The 23,441-nt window shown below is 42.9% G+C and overlaps 2 protein-coding genes and 1 long non-coding RNA gene across 12 annotated transcripts in view; 1 reads left to right on the forward strand and 2 right to left on the reverse strand.

The window, feature by feature from the left end:
- The window catches only part of phldb1a (pleckstrin homology-like domain, family B, member 1a), a 28,988-nt gene extending 9,100 nt beyond the window's left edge, over positions 1-19,888 (reverse strand). The window contains exons 1-19 of one of the 9 annotated variants that reach the window (XM_013272306.3): positions 18,691-19,888; positions 14,092-14,190; positions 13,279-13,402; positions 12,396-12,566; positions 11,279-11,401; positions 9,046-10,115; positions 5,874-6,101; positions 5,662-5,793; positions 5,362-5,499; positions 4,679-4,807; positions 2,689-2,844; positions 2,494-2,604; positions 2,273-2,368; positions 2,031-2,162; positions 1,569-1,691; positions 1,228-1,389; positions 913-1,053; positions 458-568; positions 307-385 (exon numbers count right to left, since the gene is read on the reverse strand). In XM_013272306.3, the coding sequence (XP_013127760.1) occupies positions 307-385; positions 458-568; positions 913-1,053; positions 1,228-1,389; positions 1,569-1,691; positions 2,031-2,162; positions 2,273-2,368; positions 2,494-2,604; positions 2,689-2,844; positions 4,679-4,807; positions 5,362-5,499; positions 5,662-5,793; positions 5,874-6,101; positions 9,046-10,115; positions 11,279-11,401; positions 12,396-12,566; positions 13,279-13,402; positions 14,092-14,151 (3,286 nt within the window). In that variant the 5' untranslated portion in view covers positions 14,152-14,190; positions 18,691-19,888. Of the gene's footprint in view, positions 1-306; positions 386-457; positions 569-912; positions 1,054-1,227; positions 1,390-1,568; positions 1,692-2,030; positions 2,163-2,272; positions 2,369-2,493; positions 2,605-2,688; positions 2,845-4,678; positions 4,808-5,361; positions 5,500-5,661; positions 5,794-5,873; positions 6,102-9,045; positions 10,116-11,278; positions 11,402-11,796; positions 12,087-12,395; positions 12,567-13,278; positions 13,403-14,091; positions 14,191-15,764; positions 15,949-18,369; positions 18,604-18,690 lie in introns of those variants that run through there. The other 8 variants (XM_019363820.2, XM_019363819.2, XM_013272307.3 and 5 more) reach the window with 8 other exon arrangements.
- LOC109203878 (uncharacterized) overlaps positions 1-23,441 on the forward strand; it is a 45,494-nt gene that overhangs the window by 17,490 nt on the left and 4,563 nt on the right. The window contains exons 1-4 of one of the 2 annotated variants that reach the window (XR_003221966.1): positions 2,768-2,896; positions 5,439-5,575; positions 5,683-5,757; positions 5,903-6,121. This is a non-coding gene — a long non-coding RNA (uncharacterized LOC109203878). Of the gene's footprint in view, positions 1-2,767; positions 2,897-5,438; positions 5,576-5,682; positions 5,758-5,902; positions 6,122-23,441 lie in introns of those variants that run through there. The other variant, XR_002063544.2, reaches the window with a different exon arrangement.
- On the reverse strand, positions 21,882-22,532 carry h2ax (H2A.X variant histone). The gene has a single exon (XM_003446866.5). It carries the CDS (start codon positions 22,453-22,455, stop codon positions 22,027-22,029), a length of 429 nt encoding a protein of 142 aa, XP_003446914.1. The 5' UTR covers positions 22,456-22,532; the 3' UTR covers positions 21,882-22,026.

Raw genomic sequence — 23,441 nt, forward strand, 5'->3', positions numbered from 1 at the left:
GTTTTATTTAGAGAAAAATTAAAATACCTGGATGAGAAGGTGTAATTCTAGGTTATCAGTTAGCACATTAAGGCGCATACAAACAAATTATGGGCGCCCGTAAAACAATAAGGGAGTTTTTACACCTTCACAGTTAATTGCTTTGCAACCTTTGCACACCTATAGTACCTTGCTGCATCCCAGAATACAGCAAACGTGGCTACGGGACGTTTTGTAGCTCAGAATTGCAACGCACACCTTGTAGTCTTTCTCTACAATCCAGAATAAGTCATGACAGTGGACACACAAGCTAATGGACTCTGTTACCTCTGCTCGGCAAAGCCAACTGCCTCCTGGAGTCCATCTCCAGCGGGTTTGACATCTCTTTCAGCGCTAAGTGCAACCCCTAAGAAACACATAAAAAGCATCAGGTGGAGTAGACAGTTTACTGATTACAGTTCAGCTGTGTGAAACTGACCTTTGTGGAAGCATTTTTCTCCTGTGTAGCACCACTGGAGTGTGGCAACATGGTGGTGCTTCTGTTTGATGAAACCTGTCCAACTTCACCTTCTGATTTGGACTTTGACAGCTGACAAAGGAAAAACCGCTTACTCAATAAGTTCATAAATGTAGAATGCTTTGATTTTAGTTTAGCATTTTGTGACCTGCAGTTGAACAAGATTTTGATTTTCATGGTGTACTTTGTGTTTTGTGTTGTGACTCATTAAATTAAGTGTATAAATGTTTTGTTCTATCCCATCCTAATTTAGCTTATATGTTGCCTGAAAGCATTGGCTACCTTAACCCTTTTCCCCACTAGAGGGCTTCCTAGCCTTAAATATATGAACAGTGGCTTAACTAATGACATCTATATTGCTTTAGTGCCCTTTAGCAAGACTCTAAAAGGTGTCCGGAGAGCTTAAGTGAATTTACCTGCCCGTGTCTGCGTGTGGCAAAAGACTTTGCAGGCAGTGGTGGAGGGCATGGCTGAGGCTCTCCAGCTGCCATGATTTCCTGGTACCAGCGCTCAAGATTAAGAGGAGGCAATGCATTCCTGCTCAGCTCAGGTTGGCTCTGCGGTGATGTAAAGCGTTCAGGCAAAGGAAAAAGGGAGCAGCAGAGCAACAGCATCATTAACAGAAGCATCAGGCAGGTAGGAAAGACTACAGGCTAGTCCTTGTGACAATATCAAGCTAGGACAGAAACGAAGATCACAGCAATTCAGTGGATGGCTGCAAATGAACAAACCTGTGCAGAGAGAAAGGAGGAAGGACCACGTGCAGTTGTGTGGCATGAGAAGGTGGATTCAGAGGAGGCAAGTTGGAATGCTGGCATAGAGGAGGAGGAAGAGGAGGGATCGACTCGCTGCATCCCAAAGATCTGACTTAACTGACTGACTGTGATGTACTCCTTTACACAGACATAGAAGCATGACATAGACACAAAAGGAATCAGAACAAGAGCAGAGAGCAGAAAAGAAGGTGAGGATAGACATTGGAGGTAATGTTAGTATACTTTGTTTGGTTTTAGTACTACAACATGTCAGAGAAACATATCAGAGTATGGCAGAGAGGAGAAAAGGGATCTACCTCAGTTGGCAAAGCTGGAGTTACAGTGAGGGAGAGGCAGTGGAGAGCAGCAGGAGAAGAAGAGTGAGGCTGCAGAGAAGCATTTCCATACATCCTATAGACATCAGACATCCTGAGGTACTCCTGCATCGACAGCCACAGCAGAAGAAGGCTGAAGGAGCGGCACTCGCTTAATTCAACAGACTCACAAAGCAAACCCGAGGACGTTTCAACACACTCCACTACCCCACTGTCTTTGAAATGAATGTCTAACATTCATACAGTTTAACCACCAAAGCTCATCTTGCAAGCCTCAAACAATCACAGGGCAGATGTAGAGAAAGGCAGAAAGTTGACCTACTGACAAACACACTGCAAGCTCGCTGCTGTTTGTCAGTAAACGCTACCACACACCGTCATGCCCATTTTTTTAAATTGCAGAAACACAAGAGTTAGGATCTGTTAGGCTCTCTCGAGATTTACCTCTTGTAGCCTGACAGGATATAGCTCGGGGGAGGGGATGTGAGAGGAGGAGAAGGAGGCAGAGGAGGGACAGGGACTATGAGGAGAACCATCCACATAAATAAGGTCGGGCTCGCTGATGTGAAGCAATTCCTGTTTAAAAAGTTGACCTGAGTAAACAAAAGTTCCACTTTGCAGTAATTTTCCTCCAGCTCAGACACCACTGGCGGTTGTGACATGATGCTCTGCATGTACCTGCTCACCTCTTTCATGCTGCTGCTGCCACCGGGCTTTGGAAAGTTTCTCCCTCCTGTCAGCATGTGGTACTTCTTCTCCAGGGCGCACAGCCTGTCTTGTTCCTGAAAGCCAGAACCAACATGGACATTCAGGTGTTGCGTAACAAGTTATAATTGCATGTTTGAATCACCATATGATGTATACGCAATGCACTTTAGACTAGGTTATTGAACAGTGACAGGCTAACCTTTTGTAACAGATGCAAAGTCACTGTCCTGTCCTTTGCCAGCCTTTCACAGTCTTGAGATGCCTGTAACCCCAGCTGCTTTACCTGAGCTTCCAGAGCAGCCATCTTTTCCTGCAAATCAACACAACCAGTTTCTTCTTCTGGAGGTCAGCGTCTACACAAAAACTGTGCATGTTTTCTGCCATGTATCCCCACCTTCCTTTTGGCCACCCTGCAGTGATACTCGGCTCGCTCTTGGAGCAGTTGTGAGCTCTGAGCTTCCTTCTTCTCCTCTAGACGGCTCTCCTCTTCCAGCTGGCAGAACTCCAGCTCCTCAAACTGCTTGGTCCCAGACTCCAGAGCTTCAGCTTTCTGTGCACAAACAGAGAAGTTATTGAAATCTGTGAAATTTAGCTATTAAAGGGTGAGGCTGGTCATATCCTATGTAGTTTTTTAGTTAATGAAATGACACTGAAAAGACCAAAAAAATAACTGTGTATTCACAACGTGGCACATGTTACTCCCTTGAGTGACACATTTCTTTTTATTTTCAACATGTTTGTTTATTTGTCAATGCGTCATCTGGCAGCAATCCAGTGCATGTAAAAGCTTCTGGTCTAAACCTGCAATATTTCCAATACTTCTCTAACCGCAAATATAAACAATCTTCATTTAAGGTATATCTATCGGAAACCACCCTTCTGCTCACATGATCAATAACCTGAGTAAACACTTCACTTAAGTGTTTATGGTCTCAATCACTAGGTTCAAGTTCATGTGAATGCAAAATACAACAACACAGCCCCAATTAGATTCAGAAGGGACAATGATGCAAGGTATGCTTTAGGTGAGCTACTTTGTGGTAGACAATTCGCTAATGTATCAGCATGCAGCGTCTTCTTGTTTCACAGCGAGCTACCTCCTTTACGCCTGCTTTCAAATCTCTAAGATAGCACCACCTAAAACTCCTAAGCCGAGGCTTCAGAAACAGGAATTTATAAAGGAATCAGTGTTACCTGTCGACTAGGTGCATTTGTTAAATACAGTTTAAGCAATAAATTTAGCTGCTGCAAATCAATCCGCAGTTGAAAATAGTCCACAGCAGAAGCCCTTTGTACTCCAGTCTGACTACCACTTGCTAAAAAACCATAGTACAGAAACTGTCTTTGCCCCTTTAACCTTTTCTATTTGCCTATTTAATACTGTACTTAATAAGGCCTACTTTTGTGCAAGTAATGGTTCTTTCTATGGAGGTTCTAGCTGACAATACAGGAGAAAACATGTAGCATAGTTTTTATGGACATAAATATTAAATATTCTTTGTGCAAATTTATATGAGCTTCTCTCCTATGAAACTATTAAACGACATTCTTCAAAAACCTAATTGTATTTTAAATCCTGCTGATACTTCCACATATAACTTTGCACATACCCACACACAGTGCCATATTGGTTTGCTAAATTAAGGCTAAAGTTAGCAATGCTAGCACTAGCCGCCTTCTTTTCTTGCAGGATAGCAACTAAATATTGTTGCTGTCCAATAGAAGGGGCTGCTGGCTCACTAAAGGTTGCCTGGGCTGGTGAGGGCTCCCAGCATAACGTCTCAGACCTAAGTGAACAGTTTAAACAACTTACACTTCATTAGCTGACTAGCGTGGGTACCAAAGGGTTTTTTTGAGTATCACACAGATGGTGGCACGGTCAGGTCATATTTATACATGGACCTGCTTTTTTTTTTTTAGTCTTTTCATTGAATTCATTGACAATAGTGACACAGGCAAGGCGACACACTGGAGTTGAAATTAAACAAACTGGGTTTGAGTGAAAATGACTCAAGGTTTTCAAACTCATTTTCTACTAGAAGGCAAGCACATTTTTAGAGCAAAGCTGTTAATAATATTAATATTTATTACTAATTGAGACTGACATTGTCAAGCATCCAGAATGAGGGAATGGCAGCGAATAAGCAGCAGACTAAAACCTGCTGATGAGTTTCCTTTTGTGCACTGACGATTACAGGTAACATTAACATGATAAACCTGGTTTATGTGATGAAGCACAAGAGCGGAAAATGAGGAAATGCACAGACTTATGAGTAGTTCTGAGTGCTTCAAGACAGAGTCAGTGTCGTTTCTGTGCAGTACTGCAGTATTCTGTATATTATAACTCACTGTTGCCAGCCTGTGGGCTGCGTGAGAACACTGACCCTGCTGAGCTGCTCCTGTAACTGTTCCCTTAGAGACAAGGGGCACTTATCAAACTGCCTCTTCAGCTCATTGTACTCATTCCTCTGCTTTTCCAGGGCCTTCCGCTCAGCCGACACATTAGCCCTCCCCTAAAAACACACAGAAACACACACACACACACACATATGTGCGCACAGTTATGCCCCCATTCAGACACACGTACAACACCAAGGAGAAAAATAAAATCACGGGTAACTCAAATTCATGCAGTTAGGCTTGGAGGCTAACTAATCAAGGCAAGTTAGAGAAGATTTAGAGGAACCAGAGGTTAGGCCAAGCAGAGCTGTTATGCATTTGTGATGTTTAGCGCATTTGGTAAAATGTAATTATTAAATATAATTAAAAGAGCTTCTGCATATCTCAAAAGCAAATTTTAGCACTTTTGATCGCATTCGGCAAAACTTCAAGTTGTTCTTTTACTCTGTGTTTTTTAAACAGATGTGTGCATGTGTCTCTTGTGTTTTTGACATAAGCAGTGCAAGTCAGTTGACAAGATTGTCTATATGTAGATTTTAGTGTATCTAGAATATTTGCATATTCATAAATGAGTGAGATTCACGTGTTCAGGCGCAGACGTTCAAGAACATGTTATTCACGTGCAGTTTGTACATGTAAAACCAACGCCTACTGGATTTACGCCCACCTTGTCCTTCTCTTTCTGGGTGGCCTTGTCCAGCTGGTTAAGTTTGAGCTGTAGCTGAGAGATTATTTCATTTTCAGCCTCCACCTGCTCCTGCTCTGCCCGCCGCTCTGCCTGCAGCAGGGCTTGCTCCATCTCCACCTACAGACAAATACGGAGTCAGAGTCTGCAAGTTAAACAAATACTATAAAGAGCTTCTGCTCCTCTTGCTGCGTTGGTGAGTTGATCTAAGAGCACACAAGCTAAAAGGTGAAATATTTCATTAATGGTTATAAGCGTCAGTGTACATGTGTGCCTGCTGACCTCATGTTTGGTCTCTTGTAGCTGCTGCTCCAGCTCACTGACTCTGTGCTTCAAATCATCAACCCTGGCCAGGATCCTGTTCCTCTCCTCCTCCAGGTAAATCTCCTCCTGTCCGGCTAACAGCTCTTCACACTGAGTGCAGATTTATATATTAATAAAAATAACACAATTCAAATCAGCCACATCATTTAACGCTAGCATGTGTATTTCACCTCTTGGTGCGTGCTCTCTGTGCTGCTAGACTCCTCTCTCTGGATTTCCTCGTCGTTCTCTCTCACCCTCTGGTTTCGGCCGTCTCCCGGGAGAGCCATCCCACCTCCCGAGTCCGAACAAAGTCCTCTACCAGCACCCAGCAGACCACTCTTCACCAGCTCCACAGAGCCGTCCTCATGATTATACTCTGCGCACAAATTCAGGATGGTCTCCAGTCTCTGTCGCTCCTTTAGAAGAGATGCAAAATGTAAGCACGGCTGATATTAGAGATCACTGTATAGATTCGTGTCCTTGAGTGACATTGTCCCATTTAGGCAGCTGTCCCTCTGCCGCTGGCATGGGACAACAGTAACCCGAGAGCAGCGGGGCTGAAGCTGATGCAGTCTGTCTCTCGGGAGGGGGCTTCATGGTAAAACCTGTCTGAACTGCTTGAGTTGTTTATGAAAACACAGTCTGCTGTAACTGAGAAATCCCCAAAAATGCAAGATCTGTGTGTGCTGGATGAATGTATTGCGGTAGATGTTGCACTTTTTTACAAACTTATTTTTTTGTCTACTGCATCATCTGACATGGTTTGAACTTGTGGCCCAGTGTTGTCTCTCATTACAGCAGACAATAGCATGTTTGCTTTAATACTAAAATGATGTGGAATATGTAATCATCATTCCAGCGAGGAGTCTGGCAATATGAGGTACAATTGTATCCAATGTGCTTCTTCCTGTACTCTGCTTTTGTCTGCTACATAAAAAAATCAGCCAGTTAAAACCACCAGCTCTGTTGTTGCAAGATTTACTCCTCAGACTGTCTGAGGGAAAGAAGCAGCAGTATGAAAACTATGAAATGACAGTTTAGATTAAGAAAAGGGGCTAAATATATAGATATAAAGTCAACGTAAACCTTAAAATGGTGTAATAGATTGTAAGGCTAATTATTTAAAGCTATATGTTATTACATTTTAATGCGAGTGACCACAGTAAAGCAGGTTTTAAGCTGAATATTCAACATTAATTCTTACTTAGTTTCACCCTTAGTTTGTATCAGTAGGCACAATACAAAGTATTTTAATACCTCTGAGATGTTGTCTCATGGAGCACAGTTATTCTGAAAAATATGTATTTACATAAATATCTTAGATTTTCAGATTTACAGATGCTGGAGAATCTAGATTTTTATTAACTTCTTCTTTGTACACAAGCGACCAGTTTCTCCACTTCACTACAGTGTCTGCTTCACCTAAAGGTAAATGTGTTTCATTATATAGAAAAAATGGGGAGTGCGGCAGTATGCAGTGCCCACATTTCATAAACCCGAAGAAAATTTAGCATATGCACTTTATAACAACATTTCCACACACATATTAGTAAATGAGGGCCACTGTCAGAAGCCATGGTTGTTGGTTGTTTTTTATAATTGTAATATTTTATAGTATTTTATCCAATAATTGTCCATGAGGTAATTTTTGCAATGATCTCCACTCCTGGGAAGATTTGCAAGTGTCTTGAATGTTTTTACACTAGTGAATAATCTTCCTCACTGTAGAACGATGGATTTAAGATTGAAAGAGTGTGTACTTTTCTGTTCCACGTGACTGTATGAGTTGTTACTATAACCAACGAAGCAAATACATGAATTTCATGTCTTATAAAGGAAACTTTCTCAATTAACTCCAGCTCTCTCTCAAAAATACCCTGTGGCCGCTTCTCAGTGGAAGTGGTGCTAAAATTAAATTCTCTATTGCATTACTTCCTCTCTGACAATGCCCTTTGCTTTTCCTGAGCGATAACCTGCAGAATGGGGGTTTAAAGTGCAGGCAGTATCACGACTATAGGTGGGTTCTGCATCTGTGCCAACTGTGCCAAGAGTGTGGCCTGCCAAATATAGGAATGTATTTTACTGAGAGGATATCCTCCTTTTGTCTGTCCCAGCAGGTCTGCAATTTGTGTGTTTGAGGGTTTAATCCAAGATTATGATACTAAAAAATAAGAACTTATTATAGGCCCTGAAAATGTTTCTCTACATGCCAGCGGGGTTTGTTAGCACCATTCTACTAAAGAACCAAGTCTGTGTGGTAAAAACGAGAGGGCAGGAGAGAATCACTGCTCTAGCTGACACTGGGAGAGAGTTGGTTTGTCACAGGGCTGACACACACAGACAGACAACCATTCTTGCTTAAACAAGTCATAAATTTACCTAACAGACAATAAACCAGCGTTAGCATATTTGACACAATAGTGAATTCAGATGCCGATTCTGATTCCAAGAGCTGCCAGACAAGACAGGCTTATAAATAAATAAATTCAAATATAGATCACAAGGAAAAAAAAAAAAATCAGCACACACTTAGGTCAAGAAATATCTGTTCTTTAACTCCTTGGGTAGTAGGCAACGTTGTCTACACATGACACTGCAGGTGACTCAACACAGTTCTAGAGTAGCTCAAGTAGTAACTATTTTATTTGTTACCAGAAACCCTTTGGGTCCTTAAATAGTCTGCGGACATGAAGGCCAGGCAGCGACCAGCCGCTGGGGTGGTCGCTTCAGCTGTCACTAAGCCGGCAGGATGAGGTGGGGCTGATGTATGGGGGTTGGGTAGGGGGAGGTGTGTGTGAGGGGTAGACTGAAGATGGATTACAAGTATGCGATCTGTGATCGAGTGTGGGTACAAATAGGAAAGAACCTTGAGTCGAGCGCAGATAGCTTTGAAAGTAAAAGCAGCTCATTCTGTTGGTAAATAACCAGCCCGACCCTCCGCTCTGGACCCCAACACTTCTGGAAGAATGTTCACTCCGTGTCACTCGGGCCACATGGGCTGACCATTCCAGTAATGCTCAGAGGAGATGAGCTGCTGGAAGTATGCCACAGGATTTAGAGAAGACATGTGAAAGCAGACATGGAGTCTGCTATGCCAGCAGTGCCTCTTCTACTTAACTGTGTTTATGCCCTTTATAGTCATACTTTGTTATCCCTGTAGTCTTAGTCTTCATTCATAGTCCTGTGTTGTTTTTAATGCTGTGTATGAAGCTAAAGATCTCTTTTCATAGTGTGGAAAATAAACCAAATACGTTTATTTCCTTTCTACAATCAAACAAATTCAAACACTGCTAAAAAGAGATTGAACACTGCTCTTATACTTGTTTCCACAACTCCAAACCAGTATTGATGTTCACTTACCAGTTTCTCCATTTCCTGCTCACGCAGCCTCTCCTCTCTCTGCCAGCGATGGTATTCAAGCAGCTCGTCCTCATTGTCGCTGATCTCAGAGATGCTGTTTTTGCGTTCCCGGGTGTATGGTTTTGGAAGATTTGGGTCCTTGCCGGATGTTCCCTTGGCAGTCACACAAGAAGTCTTTCTTACGCTATGAGGGCTAGCGATAGGAGACAAGCCAGATGCCGAGCCTAAGCTTGAGACCGTGGCATTTCCTGGCGCAGGCCTTGACTGCCTGATTCCCTGCTCCTTCTCCAGCCCAGGGAGTGGTGATGGACTCTGCGCATACAGTGCCCGCATGACTTCTGCTTTTGAAGGAGTCGTGAGTTTGCGGTTGCCCTGGGGGCTCTCTGGGATGGGTTTAGCAGTGAAGCCCTGTGAGGTAAGGGGCAGAGCCGAACCCTGCGATCCTGAGGTCCCTTTGCCGGGCACCCTCAGGGCGGTGGACCCAGACGAGTCTGGAGTAATGACCCTTTGAGATATGTCTACATGGGAAAGAGACTGAACCTGCTCTCGCAAGGGGCTCTGGGATCTCTTCTGTAGGGTGGAACCCCTTAATTGAGGGCTTGATGGAGTCTTTGGGTAAAACTTGATGGATGATGGTTTGTGGCTTTGGCTTAGGTTTTCTGCGCTCTGTCCTGACCCCCTGAGATGTTGTGTGGGGCATGATGTTGCCTCTGCCCTTGCATTCCTCAGAGGCTTTGGACTCTCCTGGGCCTTTAGACTTCCACTGGTACCACTTGCAGCCACAGAGAGTGAGGGCCGTGGATGCGGGACAGGGGTGTGATTGGTATGAGGTAACCGGGCAGGTACTGGAGGTGTTGTGCTGTCAAGGTTATGGCCCAGGAAGCTGCTGCTGTTCTCATAAATTGAGACATCTATTTTGGAGTTGCTACTTCCATTGCGCATGTCCGGGGGAACGGGATGTTTACCAATCCCCGGTGATGATGAAGTCTTGAGCACCAAAGAGTCCTGCAAGGTTTTTGCCATACTGTTAATTTTGGAGTCATGGTTCCCATTCAGAGCCTTATGGGGGTCTGCAGGAGGGAGACAGAAACACTTGTGCATGAGCATTCCTGCTGAATAAAGGGAGAAGACAGTTGAGCAAACACATAAACACCCAATGTGACATCTTTGTCCTTTTGACCTCCACCATGCCTCAGGTCGGCTGCAGGACACAGAGGGTCAGTCCATGCAAGGAAAAACACACTCGCCTGCGCATGTTGTTGCACACGCACATTCATATATAGTGGCTTAATAGTGATAAATGTCTTGGAGCCCATAGGTTCCTGTATGAACCAGTGGTCGGGATGCTCCTTAGCTGTGCTGCAATCCTAAAGGGATCCAAAGCAGCTAAATATACATCGACAGCCATGTACCTCATTCAGAGCAGATGAAATCAGGGTTTGGTCAGGAAAGAGTGAACACAGTGAGCAGGGTGTGGCGGCTCTTACTGTTTAGGCACTGACAGCCAAAGCAGTAAGGTCAGAGGAGAATAGATTCTAAATATCACCTAGAGCACAGGGCAGCAGTTACAGTAGGCGGTGGGCCAGAGTAGTATAACATAACACAAATGTAAGTGTAAAAGCTGACATATTAGAAGCAAGAAAAGATTACAGCAATCTTTTTGTGCAATGAGGTCACACACTGAGCGAGAATCACAGATTTAAGTGGAGTAGATCACAATGTAGGCCACAGATAATTAGCCCTGAACAAGCTATTTCTGCATCCTGTCAAAGATAATAATATTTCAGTCAAACTTCAAGACTAGCAGGGCTGAAAATGTTTGACTTTTTCACTTTTGCATCAAGTATCTCAGGCAGATTTTGTTTACTGCTGAATATCTCACTAACAAGGATCTAAGCCTTGATCTGTGGGTATTTTAAAAAGGCAACCACCTAAAGTTTGATGTCTGAATGTCATTCTACCCAGACATCCGGCCTCTTAATCACTTTAAACTAAACAGTGTCAAATTGTAAGGCACCTATTCAACATTATCAGGAACTGATTGACTTTTACAGCAGGAAATTATGACTCCAGAGTGGTTTGTGTGCCCAGAGCATTTGCTCTGCCCAGAATAGCTGCTGAGCAAACTGTGCAACCCTCGTACACACAGTTGTTGCAACAAGATTATATGAGGATCACAGGAAATGTTGGAATGTGTGTTTGCATTTAATAATCATTAAAATGGGATCTTTACCAGATGGAGTTTTTGCGGCGCTCAGCCCGCGGGTCCCCTCTGGTAGCATGCTCTTCATCCTCTGAGCCTCTTCGGGATGGTTGAAACGGAAAAAGGCCGACTGACCGAAGCACAGCATGCACCCTGCCAGGAGAGGCGACCATGGACATACAAAGCTTTATTTGCTGTCCACTTAGAAGAGTCAACATCATTCATATCACAATAAATCTACAGCCAAAAAAATGGACTGTTGTTAATCTATATATTTTTTTAAACATTATAATTTAAATTAGATCTTATGGCTTTATACTTTTTACAGACCACTGCACGTGTCCTACAGTATGCAGACCAATTCATGCTTTCCTTTTTCAGTAATCGGTGCACTGGAAGGTGTGAGTGAGGTGTCATTGCAAACTACCATAAACAGATGAGGTGGTAAAATAAGATTTCTTCCTTTTTTGATGACGAAATGCAGAGTTTGAACCTCCTAAACAAAGTTTTGACTTGTTAACTAACATGAGCCGACTAGTTCAACTTACATGTAATTAACCGGAAAGTGAAATCAGCTCCTCATCATTAGCTTGCATTTCTGAAGCCTTTCAAGAATTCCTGATACTCCTGAAGTTTTGTACTGCTATTCCACACGAAGTTTAACATGTAGCTGATCCTTTAGAGTCCATAGACCCGCATCATTGTTCCTTATGATGCATAAACAAAGCCATTTCCTCCATTTACAAGTACTCGTCTTTTTCAGTTGTCCTTTGAATGAAGCAAAGCCTGAAGTATTCTTGTTCAGCAGCTGCTGCCTCCACACATACCGGCTTCAAATGACATTTTGGTGTAGCTGCTGGCTTGGATCTTATAGAGAGGGGACTGAGGGGGGGGTGGGACTGTAATGTCTTTTTTTTTTTATAGCAACTATGCATGTTACCGGAAGGGCTTGGAATTGTTTTGTCATCATGACGCCTGGCAGTGTTTTTATCAGCATAGCCTTAATTTAGACATTCAGACACTCAACATTTTATTATTTTCTACTGTTCTGCAAAAGCAACTGTTGCCCTACTCAATCTGTAACCATCAAGTTTAGATTTTGTATTTTGGCAGTTATTTTAGTTTCTTAAGCCTGTGACGGTGCTACCTTGAGTAAGCCGATAGGGTTTGGTGAGGCGAACGCCGTCTGCTGAGCACTGGTTTCCACATGGGTACAAGGTGATGTTGCCTGCCTGGTTTTCAATGTAGCAGTGCTTAGCTGCGATTCCGGGGCCCTGTAGGGGGATATCTGTCCCCTCACTGCCCAGCGTGGTTTTCCCTGAAACCAAGAAAAAAAAAACCCATCTGTCAATAATTTTGGAGAGTCATGTGGTTCGGAATACATTAGTAAAACATTCTTAGACCTGCAGTTCAAAGCCAGTGATGATGTGAGTGGAGTCACAAATGGAACCAGCTTATGAACTCATGTTAAGTAACAGGTGTAGGTCTCAGGAGGTGTGTTTAGCCTGACAGATAACAGGGATCTCATCAGTGGAAATTAATACACCCATCTGCTGACCCTAGTGTGTTGTTCTTAGGTTATCAGTTACATTTTGTCTGTAGGTACAGTAAATATAGCCTGACACAAACACATACTGTATTTATATTTTAGCACAGAGGAAATGGAGCACACACACACACACACACACACACACACAAATCCCCTTTTTTCTCTGGGGTGCCACAGCCTCTCCTCTCTCTCCCTGTGAAATGTTAAGGCTCAGGGGAAGACAGAGACAAATGGTGCAAGAAAATCACAGGCAGCATTTGTAACTGTGCCTCAGTACGAGTAACAACAACACGCTCAGAAGTTAACATGTCTCCGTCACTTCATTACTCTTGACATACTTTGCCGGCAATTCCACTTAAGGAAGTGTCGGTAAAATACAGTAGACTCCACTTATGATTATAATTCTCCAGTTGAGACCCTAACTGTCAACCAAACACACAGATATATTCTCAAAACCACACACACACATAAGGATTGTGACCTTCCAGCAGTGGTAGTAAAGTGATGGCTGTGCTCAGGCGTCCACTTCCCAGGCTGACCAGGTGGGGGCGCTCTGCCTGGACTTTGAGGGATTTGCCTGTTTCAATCAAGTCGAGCGGAGTGCTCTGTTAAAACAATAAAACATCATCAGAGTTGTTTTTACACAGCATAAGGATCTGTTTAAGACAATAGTAGTGGGTAATATTTGGATCTGTATGCATGAAGTAAACAGCATGTCACAATATAACATATAGCATGTAATTAAGCCTGAGTTAGATTGTACTACAGGCCTCACCCAGTAATGTGGCTTTTTTTTCTCCCATGAATAAGATTTACAGATGGACAAAATCTTATGTGTTGTACATGGCATTAGTTCAATAGCCAGCTACATTTTGTGATGCTGGAAATAAATCCGTGCGCAACCCAGATGTCTGTCTGCAGCTGGGAGACACTGGGATCATTTTAATAGGATAATGACTGATTTTATTTAGCAAAGTCAGACATATTTGTAAAAAAAATAATAAAGAGTTGTAGAAAGAAAGTCCGAAAAGTCAGCGCAAAAGCACACTTATATTACTACTCTTATAGTCTTGTGCTATAAAACCAGATATGTCTGCGCTGAAAGCTTGCATTAATGGATCTGAAGCTGATATTACTGCTATGCTCCTGCTTTTAAACGTGTAAACCTCTCAGTTATGCTGAATAAAGCTGACTTACAACAAATGCTGCTAGTAAAACGAGTTACAATTTAACTTAACACCCCACTTGTGTCTGCCATAAACAGTCAGTGGCACCGCAGGAAGAAATGCCTCACCTGTAAGACCTGGTGCGTTTGTCGCCCATGCTCCACTTTATTCCTGCTCATGCGGTCCATGTCGGCCGGACTGGCAGAGTTATCCGACTCATGAAGGTCCTGAAGCGCAGAGACAGAGTGGCAGGGCATGAATGGGAGTGCTGGGAATACTGCTACTACAGTTGTACTACAATGAGAACAGTGCTTTCCATAGAAACCCTTCTGTCCCAGTTATAAGCCCATGTGACCAAACCGTTGTACAGAGTAATTGTTTCTTCAGAACTAAACACAGAGCAATCCATCAAGAAAGCTGCTATTGATTTATGCCTCAGCCTTTAAAAAAACATTAGAGAATGAGAGCAAACACAACAATAGCAACCACAGATTTTATGTGAAATGTGCTTCGGATATATAGCAGAAGGTTTGAGCTGGCTCTGCAGGTGCTTTACTCATCAGGGGTCAGATGACTGCTTCGTCTGGCTGTGGTGAGTCACTGTGATCTTACAAACAAACAGCCCAAACTGTCTGCAGAAACATGTTGTAGATTAGAGCCAGCTGTCTGCTCGTCTTCCTCCAATCAGACAGGAGAGCTTCAACAAGCCATGAGGACTAGACATGGCTCAAACAAACACATAGGCAGCCCGGATGATTCACTCATATTTCCGCTAAAAGCTGCCATCCGCATCTTTCACTATCACTTGTTTTGCCATCTGGGCATGTAAGCAAAACTAGAGTAGACGCAACTACCTTACTATCTAATGTCTGTTGTGTCTAACCAAGGATGAAAAGCTGCTGTGTGTCGTGCTTGACTCTTGGTTTTACATTTCAAAGTAGAGCTCAATGCCCGCCAGTGCCACTGTGCTTGAATGATTCGGTTTAAACTCTGTGACATGTCTTGCGGTGTTTGTTATAGTGCACAGAAGACACGTCATTCCCACAGACACTTTTTTAAGGGCCTGAGCTCTTTGTCGGTCTATGTTGTCATCACTGATTAATTTAAAAAAAATTTAAATATCCACCATGCTCCAAGTTTAGCTCACGGCGTTTTTACACAACAGGGCGTTCAGTCTGCGTCTGATGTCACTCCAGGCAAGGCTGCTGGGTGAAACCGCACGCGTCTGACAATCGCGTCCAGTGTGCGAATCTCAGAGGACCCAGTGACACGAAGAACAGACCGTCCCCTCTATTCGTCACTGACACCGGACCCCTCGCGCCTCTGCTGTCAGCCCCACTGGCTGTCAACACTGGGCCTCTTTGAGCCACGCAGTCAGACACAGGACAGGAGAGTGGGCAGGCTAATGTGCCTCTGTCTGCCTGACTCACACACTCACACACACAAACACATATGCTCCTGCTCCGAAAAGCCTCAGTGATTTAACGTACACACCCAGGCAGAGGAACAGTTTTAATGCTTGCAAATGCAGGGCCTCGCATAGTAACCTGTCATTATGGAGGCAGTTATGCCCTTCAGAGCTGCCACAAGCTTCTGAAAATAGATACTTGCCTGCCACACAGACTGGGCTGCCACTTTTAAAGAGAAATGACTTTGGTTTAGAGTGAACAATGAAAAATCAGAGGAATACACAGAAAATTTAACAGCTGGAATGATCAATAAAAAAAATGAAATAAAATAGAGTTATCTTACAAAGATATTAGCACAACAATGTTGCTGAAAGCAGCAAGTGTTTACTTACTTCACTGACAGACAGGCAGCTCTTACCATCTCTTTACTCTTGCTAAGTCCAGACAAAAGCTGGGTCCATGGGTTTGCCTGACAGTTACTAGCACATAGAGCAGTGTCCACATTATTGTGTATGTCTAGCTCCTTGCTTTTTTCATTCACTCACTGAGTTCCTCTGCTATTTCCCTCCTCCCAACCCCTTCTCCTGCCCATCCCGGTGCAGAATTACATCAGATTACAGTTACAAACAGTAGAGGGGAACCAGGCACTGCCCTCCAAAACATGCTCCCAATTCCTCCATATTCATTTCTTCTCTTTTTTTTTGGCAATTATGAGTAAATAACTTCACCCCAACATGCAGTTTCAGAACACTCCAGAATTAGCGAGGCACAGAGTTCACATCCTGCCGAGAGAATGGTTGAAATTTTCAGGCTCTTAACAAGCTTTCCATTAAATGAAAGTTCAAATGGACCGCACCGCCCGATCACACAAGGCGGGGTCGTCTCCTTAAAAGTGTCTATGGGTTAAGCAGGTGTTAACAGTCTGACCCATGCAGGAAATAACACAAAGTGTAGGAGGTGGTGATGGAAAAGACCTTGTGTCCTCTGACTTCCTGCTCTGAGCTCTGGACCGCTGATACAAGAAACTCCAAAAGAAGTGTTTCCACTCTGGAAAACTGTCGAACAACACTTTATGATAACACTAACTAAATGGACGATGGTGGATTACAATGCTTCCACTGTGTAATGATGGAGCAGAGCGATATGAAAGGTCCACAGGAAGTGAGCGAACACATGTGAGCATCTTTTCAGACGTCCCACAGGAACTATTTGGCTTACAGACAAACACAGAGAGAGTAGAAGAGAGTGGGAGAAAGCCTCCACTATTGATCTCTCAAGGCTTTTCCCATGGTCAGCGGCCAGAGAGTAGAGGGAGGAAGTGAGGCAGATGATGACTCACTGAGGAGAATGAAAACAAACAAACAGAGGCAGCTTAGTAACCCGATGGATTGAAGACTGCAGAAGTCTGCAGATAAGGTTTGTGTTTTGAGTCCTCAGCGATCATGTGGAGGCTACAGCTGAGGGGGTAAAGTTTACTGAATGACCTTTAAATGGTGATTACAATGGAAATCCCCATATAGCTGTCCATCCATGTGAACAAGCAGATGGAAGTGATTTTTAAATACAATGCAGTCTTTATACCATTTAAAACATAGACTAAAGACCATCCATCCATTCGCTTCCACTTATCCAATTCGGGATTGCAGGAGCCTATCCCAGCTGCCATGGTGCATCAGGTGGGGTAGACCCTGCACACGTATGTCACATGCCTAAGACAGAGAGACAATCAACCATTCACACCTATGGCTAATTGACAATCAGTAGTTAACCTAACCCTACTAACGGCATGTCACTGAAGTATGTAAGGCAGGAGAAAAACATTGCTAACCACTGTGCCACCATGCTGCCCAGTACCACAGTGTAGTTCTCATAGAGGAAAGTATATAAATGAAGTCAGACGAAGCAGGTAAAGTGGAGCTGGTGGGGAGGTGGGTTGCAAAGTAGCTTGCAGATGCACAAAAGTCCAGGCAGGCAAAGCAAGCTGAAGATGAACTTTTCAGTCTTTCTGAACCGTCTGCAGTGATATCTCAGCCTGGCTGTGAGCACTCTGGAATGATAATAATAAAAGTCCAAAACAAGCTATGCTGTGAGTGTGTGATTTCCCACAGATACTGAACTGCTTGTCTGGTAGGAGGTTTGGATCAGTCAGCTTGTGAAACCTGCAGTTACACACTGTTAAACACTGTGAAGCAGATGTCTGCAGGTCTCTGCAGGATGACATTAGGCTGCAGGTGGAAACAATGAAGATGGCAACAATTATGCAAGTGGGGGCTCAGGCAGTCAACACTCATTCAGGCTGTGTTGGAAGCCTGATGAGAAGTAGCTTACACATAACGCAAATTTCATTGCCTTAAATTGAGGGTCTCGCTCTTTACTTCCTCTCAGACCAAGCATAAATCCTACCCCTTCCCTTAACACTGACAGGACAAAACAAAACATTTCCTTTTAGACAAACCTTAACCTAAATGTAACCTGTAATTATTCTGATGCCACATGTTGAGGGGTTGGAGAGGCTCAGCTCAGGACAGGAAATACTATCCTGAAGGAGGGGGTGATCGTGGCGTGATCACAGAACATCTGCAGCCCAAATTGTTTGTAGAGTTATGGGAAACACTGCGTCTCATTTTTGGATATAATCAGAACATATAAAATCCTTTCTAAGAATGCACACACACAAGAATGCCATTCAAATCTCCTGATTGGCTAAATTGAAACAAATCAAGTCACATTGAGAAAAAAAGTACCATCTCAAATCATGTGATTAGTCAAATGATGCACAGAAAAGGCACAAACCCAAACGAACTAGTGAACAACAGGAAACTGGAGACATTTCCACAAAAGAATTTGAGTTGCCCACAAAACCAATGGACTGTCTCCACGTGTGACATCTGTCCACTTGTCTCCTTCAGCTTTTTTAGTATGTCTGTATGGACTCATCAGATACTTATTTACATGTAAACAAGCAAATTTCCCTCATTGCAAGAAAGCTATACTCACTCAGGCACAGTTGCACCTCACAGGCGTGTCGGAGAAATATCTTATCATACTGTTATTTCACCAAAGGTAGCCTGAGCTCTCTCTCCCTCTCTCTCTCTCTCACACACACACTAAAGTGTCCATTCACAGAGCCAGCTGGGTTTGGCTCCTATCTTTCACCCTGTCAAATGACTTTCACCTGCTCATGCCTCCCAGTTAAATCAAAAGCCTTCCTTTAAAGATAATGCAAAGAAGCGTAACCTGCCGCAAAACCCTGGTGACGTCCTTCTGTCTTCCACACACTCATACACACAGTCAAACAATATTTTTGTTTTCCCATACCCAAGCTCGAAAGGAACATCTCCTCTTCTGCAGTATGATTCAGTCCAAAGATTAAAAACACAAGACGAGGCATCCTCCCAAGCTTTCATGTGAAAAGTCTTCCAGTTCTTTTCTGGAGGATGGAGACGTGCCGTCCCATCTTCACTGCTGTTGAGTAACTTTCAAAGTGAATGTTTCGGTGCGTCTGAACATCATTGTAGCAGATCCAACCCCCTTCTTTCCAGCCCTCTTTTTTTCCTCTTCCCACTCATCATTCCTCTTTCCCATTCATTAAGCAGGTCCTTCTGTGCCCCTGTATAACTTTGTTTCTCACAGATTTGTTGTGTATACCAAGATTTTCTCATGTTCAGACAAATATAATCGTTTATTTCACAGCAGCTTGAGTACATCAAAACTCTATTGCTTTTCAGATGCTGTATAAACAAAAAATTACCCATGAACTTGGAAAAACCCTCCTTTTCAGTGTCCCCGACTCAGTCTAGATATTTGCTTTTGTTCCAGTCACAGCTTCACCAAACTGTAATTAACATGCACGAGGTGTTTTGTGGATAATGGAAATCCAAACTTCAAAACTTGCAGAAGGAAAGCCAACAAATTCCATGAAACAACCAAAATGACTGTTTTACCAGAGATCATTTTTTTGCCACAAACAGCTGAAAAGAGCATCACCAGTAAATTTAGAGCCTGTGAAAATGTCAACTCAGGAAATTATAGTTATAACAGCCAGTGGACACCGGGGTTTTTCCTTCTGGGCTGGAATTTTTAGCCTGGATGTTGTGTTGGACACGTTGTCAAGCCCGAGTAATTGGTTCAGCCTGTCCTGGGCTCGGCTCAAACTTGGTGCGTCATGCCGCTTTTGCCGCTATAAAGCACTCAAAGCAGACTGAAATATGTCCCATGGAAAGGTTACGGGTGAGTTTAGCTGCACACGACTGAGGTTTAATGAGAAAACACATCACCACCTTTGATATAAAACAACCAATCATTTTATCAGTTATGGATCCCACAAAAGGAATATGTATGTATTATAGCTGAGCATATACTAATGACACCTTAAAATAGTGCTTTGCTGTGTTTTTCAGATGTCGTACTATTTTATGTAACAGTTGAAATCCTTTCTTTCCTCCGTGTTATGAAATGGCTTATGGTGCACATCTGTCAGCGCAGACAGTCATCTGTCTTTAATAGTTATTAAATAAAAACACATATGGGCAACAATCACAGTTTATGCCACAAATCATTTTGTGAACATTTTCAAACATCACATGGTGACCCCTGGTGGCAATATTTGTGAATTACACTCCTGTTGTCACGTTCCCATTAACTCCTTTAAAGTTTAGTGTAATTTCTGCCACATGCTTTTTTTCTTGATGGGAAATTAAAGGTATTTTGAGCATTTTGAAAAGCAGAATGAACAACTGTCTGTTAGCAGGTGTCTTGTTGTGATGGACTATTTGAGACGTCTTCAAATCGTACTTCATGTCTGCATATGCATACCTGCCTTTTCGGGTAAATGTCAGTTTCAGTCAACATATCAGTGACATGTATGTGAATAGATTTAATCAGTCCACTGATGTTTAATGGTTTTCCCTGATCTGGTGGGTCACATCGCCCGATGGTAAATGCTAATGTAAAATCGATATTATATGCAACCAAAATAAGTGCTGGAAATTCAATCCAATACTCATAAAGGCTGATGATCCATGTCAAAGATGTCAAACTCATTTTCAAGCCCACTTTTGTTCCAATGAAGTTTTTGAGTTTAACTACACATTTAATCCCTAAGATATCTTTATATGAGGGGAAAACTGGCTGATGTCAATAGTATGACTCAGTTTTTCTACATGATAAAGAAATGCTGCTGTAGCAAGTTAATGAATTCTTCTTCTACTTAAATTGTTAGAAATGTTAGGGAAAAAAATGTGTAAAACTGCAGGAAAAGTCCCCGACTGTCCTGTAAATACAAAACAAAAAAGTGTGGTTAATTCACAGAAAATGTCTCTTTTTTGTTTTTTTAACTGTGGATTGTAAAGCAGAAATTTCTATAGTAGATAGTGTAAAACGTATGAAAACACAGTTAAAAGTACTACATTTTCGCCCTTCTTCACATGTTCCAAAGCTGTCCAGAGTCGGACTGGAGTCTGCTGGGTCAATTCTGGCCCCGGGCCTTATGTCTGACACCCCTGATCTATGTGGAGATAATTGACTGCCTAACATTCTAATTATTCTGTGCTTCGAAATAATTAAATATATATCTCAAATTATTTCTCGATGGTACGGCTGCTGCACAGGAGCTGTGCATACTGGGTCAGACGTCACTGTGCCGGTAAACTGCAGCTGCCTGTTTCTTCACATGTAACAAGGAAACACCTGGAGCTTTAAGGAGAATGAGCCGTTGGCATGTTTTTCAGGCTTTAACCACACTTTGAACAAACAAACATATTATTCAGGTCGCTCATACGCGAAGATAAAGGTGGTAGCAAATACAAAACAAATGGTAAAACAACCCGCCTTAACTCTAGAAATAGGTTAATAGATCTCCAGTTTATCAGGCGTATACCCAAGGAACACTAATGCAGGATAAAAAGAGCATGTATGGATGCAAATAATCCTCCCCTCCTGATGGGTGCGTTTCACTTCATAGTGACATTGCTTATTACTCCAAAAATATGGAAATTGCGGTGCAGGAAACCCTTCAAAATGGATAGAAATTTAAAACTGCTCCGTGCACATGAACACTTTGAGAGCCGAAACTCAGATTAGGTTGAGTTATTTGTAGCATATTATGCTTTAGATGGCAATGTGCAATAGGCCTACATAGACCATTATTTCAGCCACAGATGCACACTGAAGAGCCATTTCTGCCAAACCAAAAGTAATTTAATCAGCTACCACAAAAGCTGCACAGTCATGCTACTAATAAGGTGAAATGCAACCGGTGTTGCAGGCTCTGGCCCATGTACCTGGGTTAAATGTTGATAAGTGGAGGCCATTTTTGTTTTTGTTTTTTAACCCCGATCATGAAACAAAGCCCTGGTAAATGGCTAGTGTTGTACTACGACTCTCGAGCTCACGGTATAATCGGTTAGAGTACACCAGTCTGATAAATTCAGCTCAACCGGTCAGGCTAGCAAGTCTCAACAAAACTAGCAAGTAGCATCAATTAGCCTTAAATCAGCAGAATACAACAGTTCTTACAAAACAGGCTTTTTATTAAATAAAAATCATGCGAAAAGGGGATGTAAGACAGCAATAATCAGGAAAAGTTGCTCTTTCAATTAGGAGTGAGTGGCCCTTAAAAGGACCGTTGGGTGTTAAGAGTTATTAGCTAGCAAGCTAATACTCCTGTGACTGAGAGGAGGCCTTCTTTCCCGCTTTGCCGGAGCTCGGTGCAGACTGGCCGGTCTTCTTGGGCAGCAGGACGGCCTGGATGTTGGGCAGGACGCCTCCCTGTGCGATGGTCACGCCACCGAGGAGTTTGTTCAGCTCCTCGTCGTTGCGTACAGCCAGCTGAAGATGGCGAGGGATGATACGAGTCTTCTTGTTGTCTCTGGCGGCATTGCCGGCCAACTCCAGGATCTCAGCGGTGAGGTACTCCAGGACGGCGGCCAGGTAAACTGGGGCCCCGGCGCCAACTCTCTCTGCGTAGTTTCCCTTGCGGAGAAGACGGTGGACACGGCCGACGGGGAACTGCAGACCGGCGCGAGAGCTGCGGGTCTTAGCCTTGGCACGGGCCTTTGCTCCAGTTTTACCTCTTCCAGACATTGTTGGTTACTCAAATAGTTCTTCTGAATCGAAGCACTGCAGTCGCTGGTTTGCTAGTGATGAAAAAATCGCTTCACAGCCTACATATAAACCTCATGCTTTGTCCCGCCCTAACCTGCCATTGGGTTTTGGAACAAAAGTACTATTGTCTGATTGGCCCTGAGAGGAACATCGTGAGAGGAAATTAATGACTATTGGTGGATCTCTCCTGGTTTGTGAACAATCACGATGGAGCCTAAAAGGAAGAAGCACGATCGATTGGCTGTTACTGTTACTGCTTTCTGTCAGTGGGTCAAAAGTAAAAAAGGAGGAGCCAGAAAGCCAATCGACTAGCTTCCCTCCAACTTTAAATTTTTTGGCGCGCAGACCAACTCTGCGGTAAAAGTTAAATGGAACATTTAACCCCCCTTATGTATGTGTATTGGAAGCCAAGCTTCGTACACGCTGACCAGTGCAAAAACCTGGACGAAATGTTGACAGCGTGGCAAATAACATCGAGGATCTGTGTGCCAAAATGATTAAACTTTACACTAAAATATAAAGCTGTTTATAACTAATAATTTAACTGAAGTTTTAAAAAAAAAGGAAAGAAATCCAACATTATTGTGTACAAACAGGAAATGTTTTTAGATTTACTCATTGGTCAAATGTGCCCACCCGTCCATAGATGTAATGGGCATACATACACATTTATTTCGACTAGTGTGTCTACATAAGTGAGTTTCATGTAGACCTTTTTGTATTCCAATTGTAATACCTTTTCAGAATTCCTTAAATATTTCTCCTAACAAGTATCTTATTAATAAATAAATACATCTAATACTAAACAAAAGCCAAATATTTTTAACAATAAAAACTAAAGTGAAAACCAAACTGCTTCAAAAAGAAGCTACCCTTGAAAGAAAAAAAATGCTGTAAAGGTGCTCTCATCTCATGACCATCAGTATGGAGAGGCCTGCAAGACTGTGGAAAACTACAGGACACCA

The sequence above is a fragment of the Oreochromis niloticus genome, linkage group LG10, assembly GCF_001858045.2.
Source record: "Oreochromis niloticus isolate F11D_XX linkage group LG10, O_niloticus_UMD_NMBU, whole genome shotgun sequence".
Lineage (NCBI taxonomy): Eukaryota > Metazoa > Chordata > Actinopteri > Cichliformes > Cichlidae > Oreochromis > Oreochromis niloticus.